Raw genomic sequence first — 21458 nt, 5'->3', positions numbered from 1 at the left:
AGCACAGACTTAATGATAGCTGCTCTTGAAATGCGGAGTGTTTGTTGTGTTAACTACTGCAGCTTCTTTCTTTCTGTCAAGGCTTCAAGACATTGTAAAGTGGTCTGACATTTTTAGGCGGCTTACTCACAAAAGTGTGTTGGTTTTTTTTTTCCCTTTAGCCTTGATAAATCAGAGATGGAGAGATAGAGCAGTCACATCTCGCCAAACAGCACCCTGTATTTCCAACAAATCGCTTATTCTAAAATACTTTTAAGCCTAATGATGATGTTCTGTGCTGCTGAACACATGCTTTAAATGGAGACGTTTCTGCGTGCGTTGTAGAGTTTGTTCAATTTGGCGATTAAGTGTTTTTCATGTCTTGCCAACTTACTTACAGTCTTCCTGAGAATTGGTGAGTTATATTTAGGAATCGAGCAATTTATTTGTGCTGAGATAGACTCTGGGAAATCATGTAGGCTCGGTTTTCTGCAATTGTTTAATAAGGCCTTTGGTTATTTACTTCCCTCGGTATTATTGTGTAGTCTTCTAACTAGCCAAGCTCAAGTCAAATCCATGAGTCATTTTTCTCTAATTCAGTCTGCACCAGACTGGATTTTGGCAGCGTGGAAAAATGGAGACGATGCATTGCAGTCGCATTGGACGGTGACAAAAAACCACAGCACCCGGTGGGGTTGAAGTGGAGGTGAAAGTGTCTTTGTGGTCCTTCAGTCCTGCTTATGTGTGTTGTCTTTAATCTCCCATGCACAGGTCAAAACCAGCTTCTAAGTGGAGCTGGAGTTGTTAGATGCAGATTTCAGGCTGCCGCAGTCATCAGCATGCAACACTCCTCGACTTCTGTTTCTTCTTGTGACATTTTATCACCCATCACCAACTAATTAAGCCCTGCATATTCTGCTCTGTTGCACTCCTTTTCTCTTGCCCCCCCTCCCACTTGCATCTTTGTCTCCCTTCATCTCTCTTTCATGCTTCGTAGCATCTCGAGGCCGAAGGTCTCTGGAGAGATGTCATTACTGATGCTGTATTGATGTCTCGATGCATCGGTGAGCATAGGCACACCCTGCTTCACTGCATACAAGAGATTATGCACACACCGTTGTGTGATCACAAGAATTTAGCAGGCAGTTCATGACCATTAAGCCCAGGTCAGACTACATACATTTATTCGCACTTCAAAATAATGCTTACTCATCTTATATTGAGCCTCGTTGTAACCGATTGTCCTAATGAAGCTGTCTTAAGGGGAAGGGAGCTAAAAAGTTCCCTTCCTTTTAAGACCATCCTCACTTTCCAGCTTTGTTCTGATTGGCTGACCCTTCACAAATAGAAAGCTTGAGTCACAGATGGGTAGGGGGCAGTGTTCACAGCTAGAGCTGTGTGCCTAAGATGACCATGTTAGGGCTATCCCTCCAAAATGCCAAATGTAGAAAAACTGCTTGAAATTTAGCATTTAAAAGTTATATTCTTTTAACTGCAATTTGGGGATTAGTATAATTATTGTGTGAGAAATCCAGTTGTTAATAATTCTGCAGGTTTTTGGTGCTGTTAGGGCTTGACATTGGGTCCATTCTTACCCTGTGGGAAATGGTGTTTTGTCTGTACACCCAAGCAACACCATTTGAAGTTCCCTAATGACAATAACAAGCCATCTGCTGTATTGGAATTGCCCAGAGAAGTTTACCTTCCCTTTTTTTTTTTTTAAAGAAAATGTGGAAATATCCACTACTGGCATTATTGATCACGTCCTCTTGATACTTCGGCCCTCGGGAAGATTATGTTCTAATTTTGTTGCCGCTCATCTTAGCTGGCTGTGTGAAGCGGCGATAAGGATAATTCATTTTCATGATAACTGGCCAGAGGGCGGGGGCGTCCCAGTTTTTATGCCGTAGCGTTTTATGTCACAGCTCCTCGAGGTAAAGTAACGGCCCTGCTTAAGAGGGAGAAATATGTGGGCTCTCCTCTGTGCATTCTGTTAGTAAATTGGTAAGACAGCCTCACTTGTGTTAAGCGTTTTATTAATGTATTTTGCACTGTCATCAGCAGGTAGCGATGCTCATTGCGCAGCTGTGGCACACAGGCACAGTCGGCTTGCGCAAACACAATATAGTGTGACAAATGATTTACCAACATAACATAAAGGGCTCGGGTAGTTTTCGTATTCCTTTGGGCTTTTTCATTGTGGCTCGGAATGAATCGGTTGTCCCTTGATGGGGCCGGTGAGCATTCAGAACATGATGGCGTCTTGTCAGTGGATACCTTCCCCATTAACAGGAATAATGTGATTAGTGTATAATACACACAAGAGGGCACACTGAGGACAATGTCCTAATGCTATAGTGTGCTGGCCCCTTCAGCACACTGGAAATAACTGTAAAGCACGTCAGTGTCCTTGCTCCTCTCAGCGTCTCTTGTGTATTTGCGATATAGATGCGGCACATCATACCGTTTGACTTTATAATCATTCCGCCATGATTTTTATTGACCTTCCCCTGACAGCGTGGGGTGACATGAGCGGTGAAAGCATTTGAGCAGCATTTTCTCTAACAGGAGGAGAAAACTAAATAAGGGAGATGAAGACGGAGCATACAGAGTGGTTTTGTTTCACCTTGTAGCAACACTGCTTTTGACTGTGGAGCCAGACAGCAGCAGGGAGGGAAAACATTCAGCTCTACAGCGATGCTCGGCACACATTGATCTTGGAAGTCTTTTGACATATCTGCTCGCACTAAAAATACCTGCAGTCTCACTCTCTTTTGCTCTGTCTCTGCTCTCTCTGGCTGTTTTTTTTTTTAAAATTGTTAATTTTCTTGCTTTTACCTGCATAGCATGCATGCATGTGCAGCGAAAGGCATACCATTAAACAGCACGAACACGGTGCTGAAACAGGAAAAAATCTGAAATTTTGAAATGTAAAATATATGCAAGTTCTGTTTGATGTTCCCCAGCTTTAGCAACATGCTGAGCCTCACTCAAAGTGAGCTTCAGTTCGACTAGCTAGGCCATCTCAATTTTTGTGCCGAGTCACCTTTGATCTTCGAGTTCCCTGTCCCCGAAAGTGCCTCCATTTGCTGCACTTGTAGGGAAGAAAGTCGATGGTCATGAAGCTAAAAAATAAATAAGAATGTGAAATAGAAAATAGAAAGATGTGACTCTAGTTTGGGTGGTTGCTCCAGACTTAAATACTTCAACATGTAATGGAGGGATTTCTAACACGGGCGTTCATCCTCCAATATGTATTAATCTTCTGAAGAAATTTTCATTTTGGAATTAATAAGATATAGATTGCACAAAGGTCAGGATTTAATTGAATTAAATTAGAATCTAATGCTAATTACCAAATGTTTTTATGCTAATGCAATAATCATGGTCACTGTGATACTTGGCAAACATCAGCATTCTTGTACATCAGTGTGAATATTAGCATACCGAGAGTTGGCTCAAAGCGCTGCTGCACCGGGTGCATTTTCACAGACACTCTAACAAGATGTTGACTTTTAATTTTGCCTTTAAACAAACCTTCAGTGAGTTAATATTAATCTTAGTGGGGTACGTGTTCTGTGTTGTTTACACCAAAAAAATTTAAAAAACACCTGCAGTAGAAACAGGCAGGAATGACTCAACATCTAATGACTTAATATGAGCCTTGTGATCAAGGTCTACCTCCTTTGTGGGTATAACGCTTTAGGACCACACCATGCATCCCTGCAGAAATAAAAACAGGGGTTAGATGTTAACATGTTTTTTGCAGCTGATGACATTAGCTGTAAAAACCTGGTCAAATCTATCATCGTAATGATTATCTGCACCAGCAGCTAAATCAGGAGGGTTGCAGGCTTTCCGGTTTTTGTGTGCAATGACAAACGTCTGTGCCTACGGGAGGAACCGCTTCCATTTCCGTCCAGCCTCTGGTCCTCTCTGTCAACCCAATGTGACCCTCACAGGAAAAGCTGCAGGGCTACAGTGCTGTAATATTATCCACCAGAGCCCACAGGGGGGAAAGACCAGAGAGGGCAGCAAGTGATGGAAAGATGAGGAGAGTGAAGTTGGCTCATTGGTCAAAATGTTAATGTTGATGATTTTTGCACCCAAATGTATTGTTTTATTGTTTTTTTTAACTTACTGTTTTTAACCTAATGTTTAGCTACCACCTTGTAGTGTGGGGGACATTACTCCTTACTTTTCTGAATAGTAATGCAGTACGCAACTTAATTACTCACCAAACAAAGTAATTGATTACACCACTCGTTCCATTACTTTCTTGTTACGCCTAAAATGACCTAAAATGCACAGTCTCATAATTACCATTTAACAATATAAACCTTAGACCACACTCCAATACAAACCCCTATCCTAATGAGGACCAACTGCATATTTCTAGTAGTCTTTAGGTGTGAACACAAAGCACAGATGAAAACAACCTAAAGGGACTTCAAAGTTATTGCCATAGTGATTTTACGTGAACAAGCAGAAACGGAGGCTGCAGCGCAGCAAGCCTGAGTGCTCGTCACTGCCTTGATCCCTTGCTGAGTTACATTACTGTTACTGAAAAATAGAATGTGATTACATCAATTATGTTGCTGTCTTGTAGTTTACATACTGGTACATGGATAGCAATAGTTAAAAGTTTTTCTTCTCCCTGCTCTCACCTTCAACCGTTCATGGTAGATGCCCCTCCCTGAGCCTGGTTCTGCTGGAGGTTTCTTCCTGTCAAAAGGGAGTTTTTCCTTCCCTTTGTTGCCAAGTGGCTGTTCATAGGTGGTGGAGGGGAGGCAGTTGTTTTGATTTAGGGCTACATGAATAAGAGTGAAATGAATTGAACCACCAACAAGTAGCTTCTATGTTATGTGATTTCCAATAATTCCGAGTAGCTCCTCAGTCTGTGAATCTAGCTCTGCTAAATATTGTTTTTAGTCACGGGAGAGGGAGACAAATGAATAAACAAAAAGCATTTATGCCGAATTGAAACCTTCATCCATGCTCTGTTGGACATCGGTGGAATCAAATTCGAGGCACCGTGAAAGAAAAGAATAAGCACTGCTATGAATTAATTTCAGTAGTTTGAATTCTGTCACGTACATTTTCTACACCCAACACAGCGCAGTGTGCATTTATTCTAGCCACTGAATGTGAGATAAATTGATCTGTCAGTATGAGAGACACATATAGACAGTTTTAAAGGGTTCAGAAGAGCATGTCGTTACCGAACATCTTTTTTTTCTCTTTTTCTCTTCTCCTGCCCCATTACTTCCTTTTAAGGTATTTTATTGCTCTCACTGTTGGATGTCTTCTTTATATTGCCATAGAAACACACAAAAAAAAATCTCTGAGCCAGTGCAAAACATAAACATGACCCCTTTTTTGTGTGCTTCTCCGCTCTCCCTCTTTTCAAGTCTGTGTTAGCCTTGCAAAGCACAGCAGTTGGAACGTGTGCCATTTAAAATATCAGTGCTTCTTGTTGTCTTTGTCATTGTCAGAGGCTCTTGCAGTGAGAGCCCTGATTGTTATCGTGCAGATTATCACGTCTCTTCGGCCCTCAAAGGCCGTGTGTTTGGATTTCAGCTCCAAAGCACATGCAGACACTTGCAGAGGAACATCACTGAATATAGATGTGACACCGCTTTAATGGCAAAGTAAACCAATACATAGGGAACTTCAACTTTCTCAACAGGAGTTTGTTCCCTACTATTTATTAGTTCTAATGAGCCTTGCTGCACTGCCTAGCCTCCCTCTGACCCTATAGTAATATCACCCTCCTTTCTCTGCGCTCTGTGTGTTGGGTTTTTTTGAAGCATGGCCTGCTTGATGAGATGTGGCAGTGATATAGAGAGCGTTCTAGTTCTCCTTATTAGCACTGAAGCGGAGGGAAGGGGCGGGGGCATAGGCAGCAGGATTGAGGGCGTCAGAGAAAAGGCTGGAGGGAAAAGGAAGGCACTCCAGACATTTTTTAGGACACGATTGCTCAGACCATTTAGATGCTAGTGGTTATGTATTACTCTAAATTATGGTCTGCGTATAATAACTCAGCGCTGTTCTGAGTTTGAATTTAAAGTCCGCGCAGTCGTTTGTTTTTACAATATGCAGGTATTGTAGAAAAACCACTTGACAAGACTTAAAAAGTCAAGCCACTGAAAACCTTTTCGCACTGACCTTCATAGTCCACAGAGGATAAATCTTGGTGACTTTCGCAATACCCTTGTTTATCCTCTTGTGCCACCCAGTGGTTAGTTTTTGTTGTCCATTTTTCAGAAAATTATTATTCACAAAATTATTTCATTTCCCATCATCCTCTTCTGCACTAGTTTTCATACCCCCGTTCTTTGACTGTCTTTTATTAGTTTCTTCGGTTGAGTTGATTTGTTTTTGGTTAATAATAAAATACAAATTTGTGACTACGTACACCCGATGGCCACTTTATTAGATACACCTTGCTAGTACCGGTTGGACCCCTTTAGCCTTCAGAGCTCCCTTAATTTTTCATAATGTAGATTCAAAAAGGCTGATATTCCTCAGAGATTTTGGTCCTTATGGATGCAATGGCATGATTACACTCTGCAGATTGGTCAGCTACACAGTCATTATGGAAATCTACTCTTCTACCCCATCCCAAAGGTGCCTTATTGGATTGAGATCTGGTGGCTGTGAAGGTCAGTGAACTCAATATAATGTTCAGGAAAGAAGCTTGAGATGATCTGAGCTTTGTGACATGGTACGTTTCTTGCTTGAAGCAACCATCAGAAGAAGTACACTGTGATCAAAGGGATAGACATGGCTGGAAACAATGCTTGCTTGTTTTCACGTTGCTTACACCAATTTTGATCCTACCATCCAAACGTCACAGCAGAAACTGAGACTCATCAGATGAGTTCATGTTTTGGTTTTTTCTTTCTTTTTTCATTCTTGTAGTGGCACTTGGCATGGTCTTCTGCTGCTGTAGCCCACTTACTTGTGAGTGTTGTGCATTCAGAGATGCTCTTCTGCAAACCTTGGTTGTAATTGTATAACTTGTTGCGCGCAAAGCAGTCTGGCCATTCTCCTCTGACCTCCACCATCAGCAATGCTTTTCTCCCAGAGAACTTTTTCAGACCATACTCTGTAAATCCTAGAGATGATTGTGGATAGTAGGATTAAGCATAATCCCTGTAAATCTGCATTTTCTGCAATACTTGGACCAGCCCATCTGCCACCAACAACCATGCTGCCTTCAAAGTCACTTAAATGATCTTTCTTCTATGTTCTGGTACTCTGTTTGAACTTCAGAAGGTCTACATACCAAAGTGGGAAAAAAAGAGAATAAATAAAGCATGTGGCCCAATGTGCCTCTATATTCACCCTCTGGTGTTTGAAAGTGTTAACATTAAGCTACACAAGGCCTGAATTGGCACTTATAATGATCACTCAGTGGCCACATTCACACAGTGCACTTGATCAGTCCCTCATCCACACACAAAACCCTTCTGAGGCTCAGGGAGAACATGCAAACTCCATACAGCAACGTTCAAACCCAGAACCTTCTTGCTGTGAGGCCACAGTGCTAACCATTACACCACCGTGCCACTGTAACACTTCTGGAGTCGTTACAGTATACTAGGACCAGTTAGGTTCGACTACTAGAGTAGTAATGAGTGTAGCATGTAATAAAGACCACAGACCAGAAAATACGTTTAAATTGCCAGCTTATTATTTTGTGAAGACAGAGAATAGACAGTTAACACACATTACATAAAACATTCGACATCACACATTTAAGGAAAACAAGATATTTTCTTTCCCCTTTTTAGTTCAGTATGTTCTGTTAGTTTATCCTATTTATCTCAAAACCTTTTATTTGGCTTTAGAAGGATGTGATTTTCAACCTAGGTTATTGTCTTATTTATTTCAAGTTCTAAGTTCAAGTTAACACTGTGTTATTTTAAATCAAGTTCAGTTCCTTTAAGCCCAAGATTTAATTTAATCTTGGTCTAGGTTCACCTTTAAATTTCAACCAGTTCTTATTTTGTTTTAACCCAACAAAATTATTTACATTTCCATTAACACCATTACAGCATTAAAATGTAAGGTTGACCAAAATAAATTACAAAAATAAATAAATAAATGTAAAACTGAAAACAATTCAGCAAAAGGCTGAATAAATCCCTTAAACAAACAAATAAACAAAAAGTTGTCTCTGTGTCCTTTAACTATTAATCCTGGAATTGCTCCAAATGATTATCCAGTGCTTTGAAAGTCCGCTGTTCTTTTGCAGAGGTGTATGGATTAATCCTACCAGTTTTTTCAGCGAAAGAGCTCAACGTCCAGCAGGGGGCGTTTTCTCTTTTACTGCTCGGTACAGTTCAATGGGTCCGTGGGTGGCTCGCCATCTTGTTTCTCACTCAGCGGATCAAACTCCGATTCTAGCTCGGCATTTCCCGATCCAAACCTTAATGGCCTACCATAACAACAAAATAAAGTGCATAAACATACGAAAATAACACACGGGTAGCCGTTAAATAACAGTAAAAGTCAGTTTTTTCCAGCTTATTTAGCCGTAAATGAGGTGACGTCAATATGGCGCGCTGAAACGCCGTCAAAGGCCTTTGAAGTACAGCCTGTGTGTCGGTTAAGCACGAATCCACCGTTTTTAACATAAAACAACATAAATCTGCTACCTTGGCTCTCCGTTTGCATGAAATGAGCAATATAATACAACAAAACATTTCTTGCATGAAATAAAATACAATTTCTGAACTCACCAAGTCCCGTTTGGTTATGTTCACAACGTCACCAAGGCAAGGACAGGTCGGAAAAACAAAAGTACATTCTCCAGAGTACAAAAATGGCTTTATGTAGATTTCTGGCTTGTTTTTACTATTTCTTCACTCGTTTAGGCAGCAGCTCTGCATTTCTCCCTCTCTAGCATCAAAAAGGAGGAACAACCCGATGTGTGGGCTATCACAGGAGTCACGCTGCAGCGTGCCCTTTCACAATAAGAGTCTCAGCACATATTTTAGCCATTTTACCTGAATTAACATAAAACACCATGAATTAGCAAGTTTTTTAACCTTTTAACATGTTTTTAAATACAAATGAAATCCTATACCACGAATTATATCATTGCTGATGTTTTTAATGAATTTTCTAACCATTATGATCTATTTATTGACTATTTATCACCTGTAATATATTTCTTATGACTGTTTTTACTAACAGGCTTTTATTTATTGGCAGTTATGTTAACCAGGGTTACACCACCAGCTTCAGATATTTCTTTCATTGGCGTTGTGATCTTGCTCGTATTAGCATATAAGGGAAGAGACAAATTGCCACCTTCCTGTTTTGTGTTTCCAGCAAAAAGCCTGTGACTCTAAAATAAGGACAGTGACAATGTGTGCACTACAAAAACACTACCATGCTGAAACTAGACAACTTTGAAATAAAAATAACCAAAGGAGTGGGCAGAGCACTGATATTTTTAATAGCACAGTCAAATGAGAACCAGGTTACCAGTCACCACATGAAAGATTATAAACCACACCAAGGAGCTTGGTCAAAATAATGTATGCAGTGTGTACCTCATGCCCATGTTAACAAATTATAGACTTGCTCACCTCAAACTGGAAGTCGTGGGCTCTGTCTTCTTTGTATTAGAGGGGATTGCATCTAATTTGTGTTTCAAACTACCAGCAGAAATGACTGTTGTTCATTTTGCCCGTCTTGATGTCTCTCTGTTTGCTTTTCCCCATCTCTCTCCTCCTCCTCCCCTTCATCTGACCGTCCTCTCTAATAACACTGGGATTGGCCTCACTTCAGTAGCCACACTAGGCACAAAAAGCAGAGAAAATGAAGCAGCTGAGTTAAGGGAGAGACACACCTCGGGTCTAATTACGTGCTGGGTGTCCATTCACAACAGCCATCAGCTTTCTTTAGTTATTTATGTGGCGTGTGCTGTTCTGCCTTATTTAGTAACAGATTTAAAAAAAGAAAAAGAAAAAAAGAAGTTGCACAATCCACCCCAATCCTCTTTGGAAGTTGCTATGGTGGTTTTACAAATAGATTTAATGCGTCTTTTTAATCATGAGAAGAAGTAAACTCGGATAGGTCTGAGCTTTGCACGTCTGAAAACTTTCAAGGACTTCCCAAAACTTTGAGTTCTGTGAGGTTTCACAGGGGAGAAAGAGCCAACAACCTTTTTTAAGTGCAGTCACGTATTCTCGCTGGCACTAAAGATCTGGACTCTATTTTACCCACTGGAGTGCATTGTTACGAGTCACATTAGAGTAGCTGGTATTGCTTTCACTTTCTCATCAATGAGCTAACAGTCGCTGTATAGGGATAGATAGTTCATTGTAGCTGAGATCTAATGGCTCAGTCAGACTCAATTGCATTGGACCGATTACAAGTATTCCCAGAGGCTGTGCGTGAAACACTTCTGGGTGATCATTTATGATCACAAAGCAACTGTGAAGGTCTCCCAGTGGGAGGCAACCTGTCTGCAAACAATCACAGTCTGACATGGAATGACTGCAGTCCCTCTCAGACAGATTGGTGCAGCTTTGTAAATAATCGCAGTCTAATTTATAAACACAGACAGATTGCTGCAGGAGACTTAATTCCAGGTGAAATCAGTGGAACTACGTCACTGTTTCTAGATAAATTTCTACATTTCAGTTCCAAATTTATGAGGTGTGGCTGGGTGCTGAAAGTAAGTGGTTAATTTCTATTCATGTTGACTGCAGTCAACTGCAACCTGATAGCAGACAGATTTGGTTTTATCACCATCTTAATGCACCAATTTCTCAACTGAGTGCGAGTGCTCGAGCCCTTTCAGAGGCAATGAGACCCCAATTTCACTTCTACTTGTTCGCAGTAAATTTTGCTCATCCCACAGTGTCCAATCACTGGTTTCCCCAGTGGGATTGGAGCATTAATCAAGACTTTGAAGATGGGTGTGGCCTAACCCAGGAGAGCTAAGTAGCATTGTAAATAGAAAAGCACCATCAGTGGGATCACACTAGCCCCAGCACCAAGGAGTTCTCATAGAGCATATTCACTGTTAAAACACCCAATAGAGATGTCCAATATTGGGACTTGCATTAAAAATTCAAAAGACTGTTTAATAGGCGCCCTCTTCATGCACCATTTAGTCAAGGATCAGACCACACCCCTCTAAATCTCGACCTGTAAAATTAAGTGATTCTGTTTTGCCCTTCCTTACAAAATCTGCCCAGAGACAGACAGACGTATAAACACCTGCCATTGTGGCAGCTTCTGTTACTGTCATCAGAGGCACATGTTCCCAAGATGACACACACACGCAGACAAACCTACAAGCTGAAAACAATACCAGCCATGCGGTTACAGCTGGTGATAATGTACTGTAGTAATGACTATCAAGTAGTCATGGGACTAAAAACCAATGTGGTGGCGACTGTCATGCCTGGTGTGATCCCATTATGAGATCATTTCTAGTGTTTCTTTTTTTCTGTTTTTGTTTTTGTTTTTTTACTTGTAAAGCCGTTCACACCAGATGATCTTTATATAAATAACATTAAAGTTTTTTGTTTTTTTTCAATCAGTGTCAAAAATTTTCATTTGATTCCATCTTCTTAGAAAACAAGACATAGCAGCTACTTTTACAGCTGGCAAATTATTTTTATATTCACCCATCTAAAAATGACATTCATACACAAATAGCCATCGCACCTACTTTGCACATCAGTGGATGATTGGCTCCCTGTGGTGTATCTTTGATTAGCCAGAGAACGGGATGCTCCAGCAGCTATAGAAACCGTGTGATAGTGTGTCCCCCCCACGCAGCACCACCTCCCCCTCCGTTCTTTAAACACTGTCTCCTCTTCCTCTCCCTCCACGCATCTGTCACTTGCGTCTCGTCTCCCTCGCTGCTACGCTGGTTCCCTAGCTTAACAAGCTGCTGGGGGACTTACATGAGAGTGCACCCAGAAATTTGTTGAAGGGATCCAAACAAGTGATGATTCATCCCCAGATGGCTCTATTTCCATCTCTCCCTTTCTTTAATGCCTTAATGCCCGTCTCCACCTGTTTCTGCAGCTCTACAGAGTACCTGATCGATTTGAATTGAAAGGGCTTTTTCTTTTAGATTGATTAAAAAAAAGAGCATCCGTTCCATATATTGCATCCATCCATCTTTAAAAGAAGAAGAAAAGCTCCTTTTAAAAAAAAAAGTTGATGTGATGCTTTAAAGTCACAGCTTCTGTTGACAACTAGTCCAGCCATCTTTTGTTTTTGCTGCTCTTCCTTTTGCATGAAGGCGAGGTGCAGAGATCACTCTGCTCATATGAATGAAAGTAAAGGAAACGCCTCCTCTTATTAGAGCTGTGCAAAATATTTTTTTGCACATACACAGTTGCATCCCAAGTACGTGTCGATACAAGAAATTATTTTGATTGCCTTCATTTTAGTACGACAAAATTTGTGTTCCCATTTCTCGTTTCACACTGAGAAAAAGGTGAAATGGTAAATTACTTATCACGGTGACATCTTTCATATGATTTCTTGAATGTACTTGTATACGTGTGAGGTTATGAGCCAACTATTAGTGGCTAAAATTAGACAGTCGAAATCTTTTTGGAACTGTTTTTTTTCCCCGTTTCTTGAGAGGGCATTTACACACCCATAGTTAGTTTTACAATGGTGTTTGGTTTCATTTCACACAGAGTGAAGTCCGATAGCTTCAGTACAAAAAACTCAGGAGCGTTTGGTCCGCTTATCGACCAAACACGTCTGAGGGAGGAGCAACAAAAGGAAATACAGGAAGCTGCTGTGTTCTGGACTAGTCTGGACACAGAGAATTTACTTCAAGCATTTGGAATAAATCTGTGCAATTTTAATTCATTGTAGAAGCTAGTTGTGACATTTTGTCCACAGTGCATATCTGTGGTACTCTGCCACATCCTGGAATGCAAAGCACACTTGGTAATTGAGTTGGATTGAGGTAGGATCACATTTTCACCTTAAGCAAACAACTCCGGGGTTTGTTAGGAGCTGGAATGATCTCATCTCCTTGAGCGGCTGTGGCTCAGGTGGTAAAGCAGGTCGTCTACCAATCAGGAGGTCGATGGATCCACGGCTCCTCCTGTCCAGTGTGTGTCTGTGAATGTTAGACGTACAAGTTAAGCACTGTGTAAATGAGACTTATAGCAGAAAGCATTTAAAAACAGAAAGTAACCATGTAAGCACCAATCATTTTAATTTAAATTAGTTTTTTTTTTCAACGCATCATAATTCTAACAATGAGTTAGAGCATCTCAAAAGCTGTGATGGCATTTAGTGCTCTGCCCAAAGAACAAATATAACTTTAAGGCTGGACTTGGTGGAGTGAGAGAGGAACTCAATATCCTGTTTTGCTTTGTTTTGCGACTTCTTTAGGAAGTGGGTGAAAATGAATCAGATGAAACTGTATTCAAGTCCAGGCCTTTTTATTTTTCTCGCCACCACCAACTCTCCCCTGAGGACACATTTTGTTTTCATGGCCATTACACTGAATTTCCATTATGCACTGTCATTTGTTTTTTCTGTTTCGTTTTTTTTACTTCCAAGCTCTCACCTTATCGCACAATTCAGCTCTTTGTATAATTGGACAGACATCTTCATCAACTCATTCATTATGTGCGTGCGTTTTGAGAATAGCAGTTATTAACCTTGTGCTCATCCGGTTTTGTTTTGTTTTTCTGTAGGACTTCCTCACAGATTTAATGATGTCAGAGGTGGACCGCTGCGGGGAGAACGAGCACCTCATCTTCAGAGAAAACACGCTGGCTACAAAGGCCATAGAGGAATACCTCAAACTGGTGGGACAGAAGTACCTGCACGATGCCCTCGGTTAGTGATTGGAAAGGGAGCTTTCTTCTCCTGCACGTAGACACTTCCTCTGATGTCTGTTTATCCCCCGACCTTTTTTCTAACGTCGAAGCGGAGCGTACACGACACAGGTTGGGAAGGATTAAGAGCAGTGTTATAGTAAATATTAGTAAAGGGCGAATATCACCAGGTGAGCTTGTAAGCTGCCCTGCAGTGGCCTGATGGCTGTTTGTGTGGCTTTATAAAAGTGGCACGTGGAGAACGGAGCCTCAGGTGGGAAGAGGGGAGGAAGCAGAGGTGGCCAGGCAGGTGATAAGGTACGGGAAAATAGAGTTAGTATAAGGAAAAGACAAGTAAGAGACAAGCAACAGGCTGAGGACGTAACATAATTAGCACAGTATCAAGCAGGTGGACCAGTGAGAGGGGCGATAATGCACGACAGGTGTGTTTTCCTCCTCTATCTAACATTTAAATATACGTCCGCCAAACCACGCTTTCTAATATCCTTATTGGGAATCATGCCTTTCGGTTTCTCTGCCATAACAGTGAAACTCATGCTGACTGTAAGTCTCTTTTTTTCCCTCAGAGTGGACGATAAGAGAGAAAGACGGTGTTTTTCTGTTAAAGGGTGAAATTGCAATACAGGCTCTATTGATTACTGGGTCATTCCATCCCAACATGGGCCTTCTGTTCGACCGTCTCCAATTTTCGTTAATATTTTATGGTCCAAAGTTTGGACTTATGTAATGATTGCTGTGAAATTTTAGCTTTTTGCCCCTCGAGACACTTGCAGTATTTTTTTTTCCACACATTGAAATCAGAGGCAACGTTTCAAGATGAATAGCTCAAACATTTTAAAGAAATATGACAAGTTGTACCAGGAAAAAAAAAATAGAATGTCCAAATAGAACAAAATAGAACTAAATGTAATTATCAGATAATAATTTAGTTAAATATCGGCATATTTTGAAATCAAAATAAATCATAATTAATTTTTTCTTGGTCAGATTTTATCATCAAAGATGAATGAAAATTGCATTTTTTTAATTTATTGACTGAATATTTCAAGAGAGTCCAGTGAAAATCTTTTTCACTTTCACTTTCATCTTTAATCGTTTTTGAGATGTTAATGTTCAAACTTTGCCTTTGATGTATGTCACTGTGCAAAAATATGGCTTAAATGGGCTCAATGGACCGTTTTTTCAAAAAAGAAATGGCCTTGAAAGATATTTTTCACAGCAATCATTATGTAAATTCAAGCTTTGGACATTAAAATTTGTATTCAAATCAGAGACGTCGAGGAGAAAATATTCTAAAAATGTTCTTCTGAGAAGAGACAAAGCAGCAGCAGCTAATCTGTAAATGGCTCCCAGCCTTTCTGGCACCTATTTTTAAAACTTTATATTTTAATTAATTAACTTATTTATGGTATTCTGCTAGTGTTTGTGTTCTTCTTGTCCACATGAGTGTCTCTTTCTGGCTGTCTTCAAATTGCTGCTTGTTTCCTTGCGTGCCTTTCACTTGGCTGACTTCAGACAGAATTTGAGGTCTGGAAAATGATGCATCACTGCGTTGCTTTTATTGTTTGACGTCTGGCTAAGCGTTTGATGTCACTGGACCCAGGGCAGCACAAGGACGGCCAAGCTTTCCTTTTTAGACCACCAGAGACTCAAGACGCTGCTGTTCCATTTTCAGTCACACTGATTAGAGAGGAATAAAAATCTCAGACCACGGCCAAACTTCAAATTCGCTACTTTTATGTGTTGTTGCCTTTTTTTTTTCCTTTACGCAATTCTTCTGCACGACCTTGTTTGGGTTGTGCGAGTCTGACTGCTCTTGTTGTCTTTGAGAGCTCAACTGGACTGATTATATCACATATCAACAAGGAAACATATAAGTAAATATGTTCCTTAACTCTTTTTGTTTTTGAATTTGTAGGCGAGTTCATCAAAGCTCTGTACGAGTCGGATGAGAACTGTGAGGTCGATCCATCCAAGTGTTCGTCAGGTGACCTGCCAGAACACCAGAGCAACCTGAGGATGTGCTGTGAGCTAGCCTTCTGCAAAATCATCAACTCATACTGGTGAATGCTGGAGCTTTTATTGTTTAAAAGTGTGTTTAAGTGTCTCCAGTGTGCACGCATCGTAACTTTTCTCCAGGCTTCATCGTTTTGTATTATAAACACTGCTACTGAGGGGGCTTTTAATTAAGTTTTATACAATGTAGCAGCAGCTGCCATATGTAAATACAAACAACTGTTGTTCTAAGTGTGATTATAGCAATAGCTCAACAATGATTTAAGGAACCTGCTGAGAGCTCCTTACTAAAATTCAAAAATAGACTCATCACATGATGAAGGACCCTCATGATTAATCTTCACTCAGCCTACAACCTTGCTACATCCAGCAGTATAGAAAGTAATATGAGATACTAATACCATACAAAAATATGCATTATTAAATCAAGTACACAAGTGCCGGGAATGAAGTCTTCTTTATATAACACCAGTTTAAAGTAAAGACCCTACTTTAAACGTCCGACAATCAGACGATTAGCTTTGAGCAGCACTTGGTGACAGCAGAAAGGAAGAACTCTCCTTTAACAGGAAGAAACCTCCAGGAGGACCAGGCTCAGGGAGAGGCAGCCATCTACCTTGTCTGAAAGTCTACATTTGGATCTCAGATAGTAACTTCTCTCCTCTCTCTAATCACCAACAGTGTCTTTCCACGAGAACTCAAAGAGGTTTTTGCATCGTGGCGGCAGGAATGCAGCAACCGAGGTCGACCGGACATCAGCGAGCGTTTGATCAGCGCTTCCTTGTTCCTGCGGTTTCTCTGTCCGGCCATTATGTCCCCCTCGCTTTTCAATTTGATGCAAGAGTATCCCGACGATCGCACGGCACGCACACTCACGCTCATTGCTAAAGTCACACAAAACCTGGCAAACTTCACCAAGTAAGTTTCTGCTTTTGTTGTGTGTTTTCAAAACACCTTCTATTGTTAGAGTAGAATTGTGGACTTAAAAACTTTCCTGCCCCTGTTCCTAACAGATTTGGTAACAAGGAAGAATACATGTCCTTCATGAACCAGTTCCTGGAGCACGAGTGGACCAACATGCAGCGCTTTCTGCTAGAAATCTCAAACCCAGAGACAATCTCCAACACAGCGGGCTTTGAGGGCTACATTGACCTCGGCAGGGAGCTCTCTACATTGCACTCCCTTCTTTCAGAGGTGGTCTCCCAGATGGACCAGGTACTTAAAAATATGTTGGTCATTAGCAAGATCTGTGTGTGGTCAGCCGTCTGCGCAAGAGAGACAAAGAAGAGAGTGCAGGCAGGGTGGAGTGAGCAAAGATGGGTGTCAGGGGTGATTTGTGACAGAAGCATAGCCGTGAAAGGGAAAGTTTACAAGACAGTAGTGAGACCTGCTGGGATTTACGGTTTGGATCCAATGGCGTTGACAAAAACACAGGCGGTGGAGCTGGAGGTGTTAAGACTTTCATTAGTAGTGGCCAGGATGGACATGATTAGAAACTGGACAAAGGACGCTGAACATGGAGCTGCCAGGGAGGAGGAAAACGGGAAGGACACAGAGGGAAGAAGTGAAGGAGGACATGCAGATGGTCGGTGTAACAGAAGAGGATAGGGTGAGGTGATCTGCCGTGGCGACCCCTAAAGGAAGCAGCAAGAAGTAGTAGCAGTAGAAGAAGACAACAGCCAATTAAATAAATCTGAATGCATCTCTGAGAGTACTTGGTAAACCCCAAATAGATCAATGCAATACTTTGGTATTGATCTGCTACCAAAGTAAATACAGGGCCAGTATTGCTGATACTTTTACCTTATAAAGGCAGCTTATGTAGGGGAGAGCAGTGTGTCCTGACTTGTGAGGTAAATCATCATTAAATTAAATAGATGTGACCGTCAACACAAAAGTGGTCAGACATTTTTCATTTTGCATGTTTGGTGTTTCATTATTTTCTACAAAACACTACTCAGTGGGTGACATAGAAACAAAGTATCGCTCCTCTCGCTCTAGTATTGATCTAATACCAATACCAGTGTCGGTATTGTTACTATCAATAATTGGATTGATCCACTCACCTCTATTTTATGCCTCTTTGCGATTTGTTATTGGCCTTGTTTTGCTCTGTCTATTCCACTCCTGTTCTTACGTACCTCTGATTTTAGCCCAGTCGAAACTGGATTTTCCTGCCATTTCAAACGCAGCTGATCCGTGAGTGACAGGGAGAAGCGCAGCATATTGAGTTGAGTTGGGGATGGCAGCTGATCCGACATGAATGAAACATTCTGTCACTTTGAAATTTCTTCCTGAGTGATGACTCTCCGATGTAAACATAAATCACAACACGGCCACTGATTCAAACTTAAAATCAGGACTTTACCACAGCTGAGCAGGCGGCCTGAAAAATGGCTCGTGGCGACAGGTTAACGCGCAGTTAATGGGCCACATTAGAGTCAATATTTCATAGTCCTTCTGTTGACTGACATGGAAAAATGTGTACATAAAAGCAGATTTATTGGAAATTTGGCTGTATTGAAAGACCAGCATATGTGAGCACAGAGAGAGGGAAGCAGATATAAAGCAGACGAGTTTAGCTTGCGCTAAAACACAAGGGTGGAAGTAAAAACCCACAACAAAGCCGTATTTATTGGTTTATTGATTTTTTTTTATTATTTTTTTTTATTGTTGATTAAAGGTGAGATCCTGCTGCTCAGGATTTCATCTCTAGTGTAGATCAGTATGTTTATCCTACATCATCAGTAATTTATGATGGCATTACATAAACTGTGCGCCGGGGGAGAACACGCTGAGGCCGGGGCGAGGCATGTTCTGGGTTTATAAGGGCATTTCCATTAGCCATGGTAGCAGATGGGAAGCTGGTGGTAGCAGATGTTTCTTCTTCTTACTGTAGATCATTCAGCTAAATCTTGTCTTTCAATAATTCAGAAATCAAAGTCTGGTTGAACCCCACCCCCTGTCCATCAGACTGCAGTTTAATTATTCGATGTGACGTGGGGGAAATAATGTCTCAGAAATATGCAAATTAGAAACTCAACCAAATAAAATTGAATTAACGCTGCCACTGAAGTGGTCCGGAGCAATATTTAACATGGATTACATTTAATTTTGTCTTCTTATTATTATTTGCAGAGTGCAGCCTCTAAGCTGGGTCCTCTGCCCAGGATCCTGCGAGAGGTGAACACAGCTCTGTCTAACCCGTCCAGTGTCCAGATGACACCCGGCCAGTCCTCCGAGCAAATGGGCTCGCCTCCTGCTGAGGCAGTCTGCAGCATTTCCACCGGCCTGCAGAAGATGGTCATAGACAATGACCTTTCCGGGTAAGACATTTTAAAATATAAATACACTCAAATTTCTAAAAAGAGAAATGCGAAAAAAAGTGCTGAAAAAATACCATGTTTGTGCAGCTGAGGTATATTTCACCACACCGTTGTGGTATCCAAAGAGTCAGCTAGTACATGTTTAAATTGCTATAAATAGAAAAATCACTCAACATCTATGCCGCAGAAAAAAACGAAGTGGTCCTGAAAGAGTCCTTTTATCACTGAACAATTTAAAAAAAAAAAAAAATGGGATCTGCCAGTGACTCAGCCTTCTCCTAATGATATAGACTTGAAGCGTTTTGGAACATTTGTTCAATTTTTAGAGAGCTGAATACCCTTAAGTGACCGTGCCACTCAAAAACATATAGCGCAGACATGTCTGAGTTTGTTTACAGTTTTTAATAATGTACATCTTCTCCAGCTCCAATACTAGCAGCCAGCTCTGGGCATATTTGATTACAGGTCGGGTCTGGAATTGATTTGAGAGATGGGCTACTTGCAGGTAGTAGATGTGCTGCAAGGAAACTAATCTCTGTCACTTGCAGACTGATATCAGTCTGCAATTTCTCGTAATACAACAATTAACTGTAATACATTTTTGTAAATCTTATATCTGTTGCCTTCTACAGAGGCAAGTTGCATTTAATAGAAATTCACATTTGCACTCAGCAACCTTTCTGTTCCATAGGAATATAACCACAATACAAGCAGCTAGCAGCCACTTGAGTCGAGTCCCCTCATGTTGTGCTTATTGACAAAGACTCATTCAGACTGATGGCAAAATGTTGGCAATCTGCGTGCATTTATAAATGAAACAGCAGTTATTTGCAGTCGGTTCACATCAGAGTGGGACTGTCTGCAGAAAGCCTCCTATCAGGTGACCTGTGCAACTGTCATGTGGTCACAGAATATAACAATGAAATATATTCACCAGCCAGAAGGTTGACATGTGTGTTTTTACGTGTGTGAGTAAGATATCAGCTTGCTCTGAATCAGGATGTAGTTTTGTCAATGTGAGTGTGTGCACTAGTTTTAGTTGGAGCCGATTTATTGCAAGTTTGCTCGGCTAATGTTATCACAGGACCCTGGTACATGAGATGAGCCATCTTTTCCATAGTATTTGAAGAGTATTTTCATTTATTTAATAAAATATTGATATTTGTGAGCCTTTCTCGATACAATATTGCAAAGAGGCTCTCTGTCGAATTGAAGTTGTCAAACCTACAAAAAACTAGTTGTTTTTTGGGCCATAACTCTCTAAGTGTTGGCCAGTTGTGACAAAATGTTACACAAATGTCTACGGATAGGACAAAATTCCAAACTTGACTGATTTCTGGAGCCACGTAATCAGTTCAGTGTCAGTGTCTTCTCGCGCGTGGCAGTTTTGCCGAGTGCTAATGTTTGCCAGGTGAGGCAGTGACACAGTGAAAAGTGTCACCTCTGCTTGTTTACATCAGCCCGATGATATCCTGTTTACTTTCCAGTGGATGAATACTCACTCAGACGGCACCTTGTCTCGCTTATCCCCTTGTCCTCTCACTCGCTGCCAGAACAATGGCAAGGTGACACTTGAAAAGATTAACATAAAAGCAGAGGGACCATCACCAGAAAACGGCTCAGACAAATGAAAAAAATAAAAAAAGTCCAGCGTCTCAGGCGAAGATGAGGAGCATGAAGAGTGTCAGAGAGACAGTATCATTACGCTTATCAGGCATCTGGATCAATAGAACTAATTAAGCGATGTCCCTGTGTGACCTGATGTTAGAGCCCTGCTCTTGTTACTTTATCACAATAACTATTTGCTCGTGTGTGTGTGTGGTGTAACCTCATGAGCGAACTGTGAGACTGAAATTCAAACGAGCTCGCTGCCATTCTGTCTTAATTGCTTCTCATCCACCAAAAAATAGGATGAATGTGTCAAGGTTTAGAAAAGGAGAGCGAATGAGCAGAATGAAGAGGAGAAATAAGTTAAGGGAGGGAAAGATAATGGAACACTGGCAGAAGGACAGCAGGAGGAGAGGAGCGTGATGTGAATGATAGAGATTATTGGAAGATAAGTCACATCTGTCAAGGTAATGGTCTTTTGGCAGTGAAGCCTCCATCTGCTATCAGAAGAAATGTGAGGGGACGGCTGAAAGAAATCGTGTTTTCCTAAAAGATTGATTTATTGGATTCTCTTTGATTAGATTACATTACATTTGTCTGTTGTGATCAGGTGGTTTTAGCTCATTTTAACACTGGATCCACTTTTGTGGATACTTTAAGACACATTTTATTT

General features: G+C 41.0%; 1 protein-coding gene and 1 long non-coding RNA gene across 13 annotated transcripts in view; one reads left to right on the top strand and one right to left on the bottom strand.

Moving 5' to 3' along the window:
- Positions 1-21458, top strand: part of dab2ipb (DAB2 interacting protein b) — a 209580-nt gene that overhangs the window by 171620 nt on the left and 16502 nt on the right. For all 12 annotated transcript variants that reach the window (XM_085168636.1, XM_085168635.1, XM_085168637.1 and 9 more), the window contains 5 exons: positions 13692-13836; positions 15754-15898; positions 16533-16769; positions 16865-17066; positions 18990-19177. In XM_085168636.1, the coding sequence (XP_085024762.1) occupies positions 13692-13836; positions 15754-15898; positions 16533-16769; positions 16865-17066; positions 18990-19177 (917 nt within the window). The remainder of the gene's footprint in view (positions 1-13691; positions 13837-15753; positions 15899-16532; positions 16770-16864; positions 17067-18989; positions 19178-21458) is intronic.
- Positions 64-8912, bottom strand: LOC146514026 (uncharacterized). Its single transcript, XR_014875388.1, has 2 exons — positions 8730-8912; positions 64-8425 (listed from the first exon to the last, which is right to left on the bottom strand). It is a non-coding gene; the product is annotated as an uncharacterized LOC146514026 (long non-coding RNA).

Source organism: Neolamprologus multifasciatus, chromosome 7 (assembly GCF_963576455.1).
Source record: "Neolamprologus multifasciatus chromosome 7, fNeoMul1.2, whole genome shotgun sequence".
In the NCBI taxonomy this organism is placed as follows: Eukaryota; Metazoa; Chordata; class Actinopteri; order Cichliformes; family Cichlidae; genus Neolamprologus; species Neolamprologus multifasciatus.
This window is presented reverse-complemented; position numbering and strand designations above follow the sequence as displayed.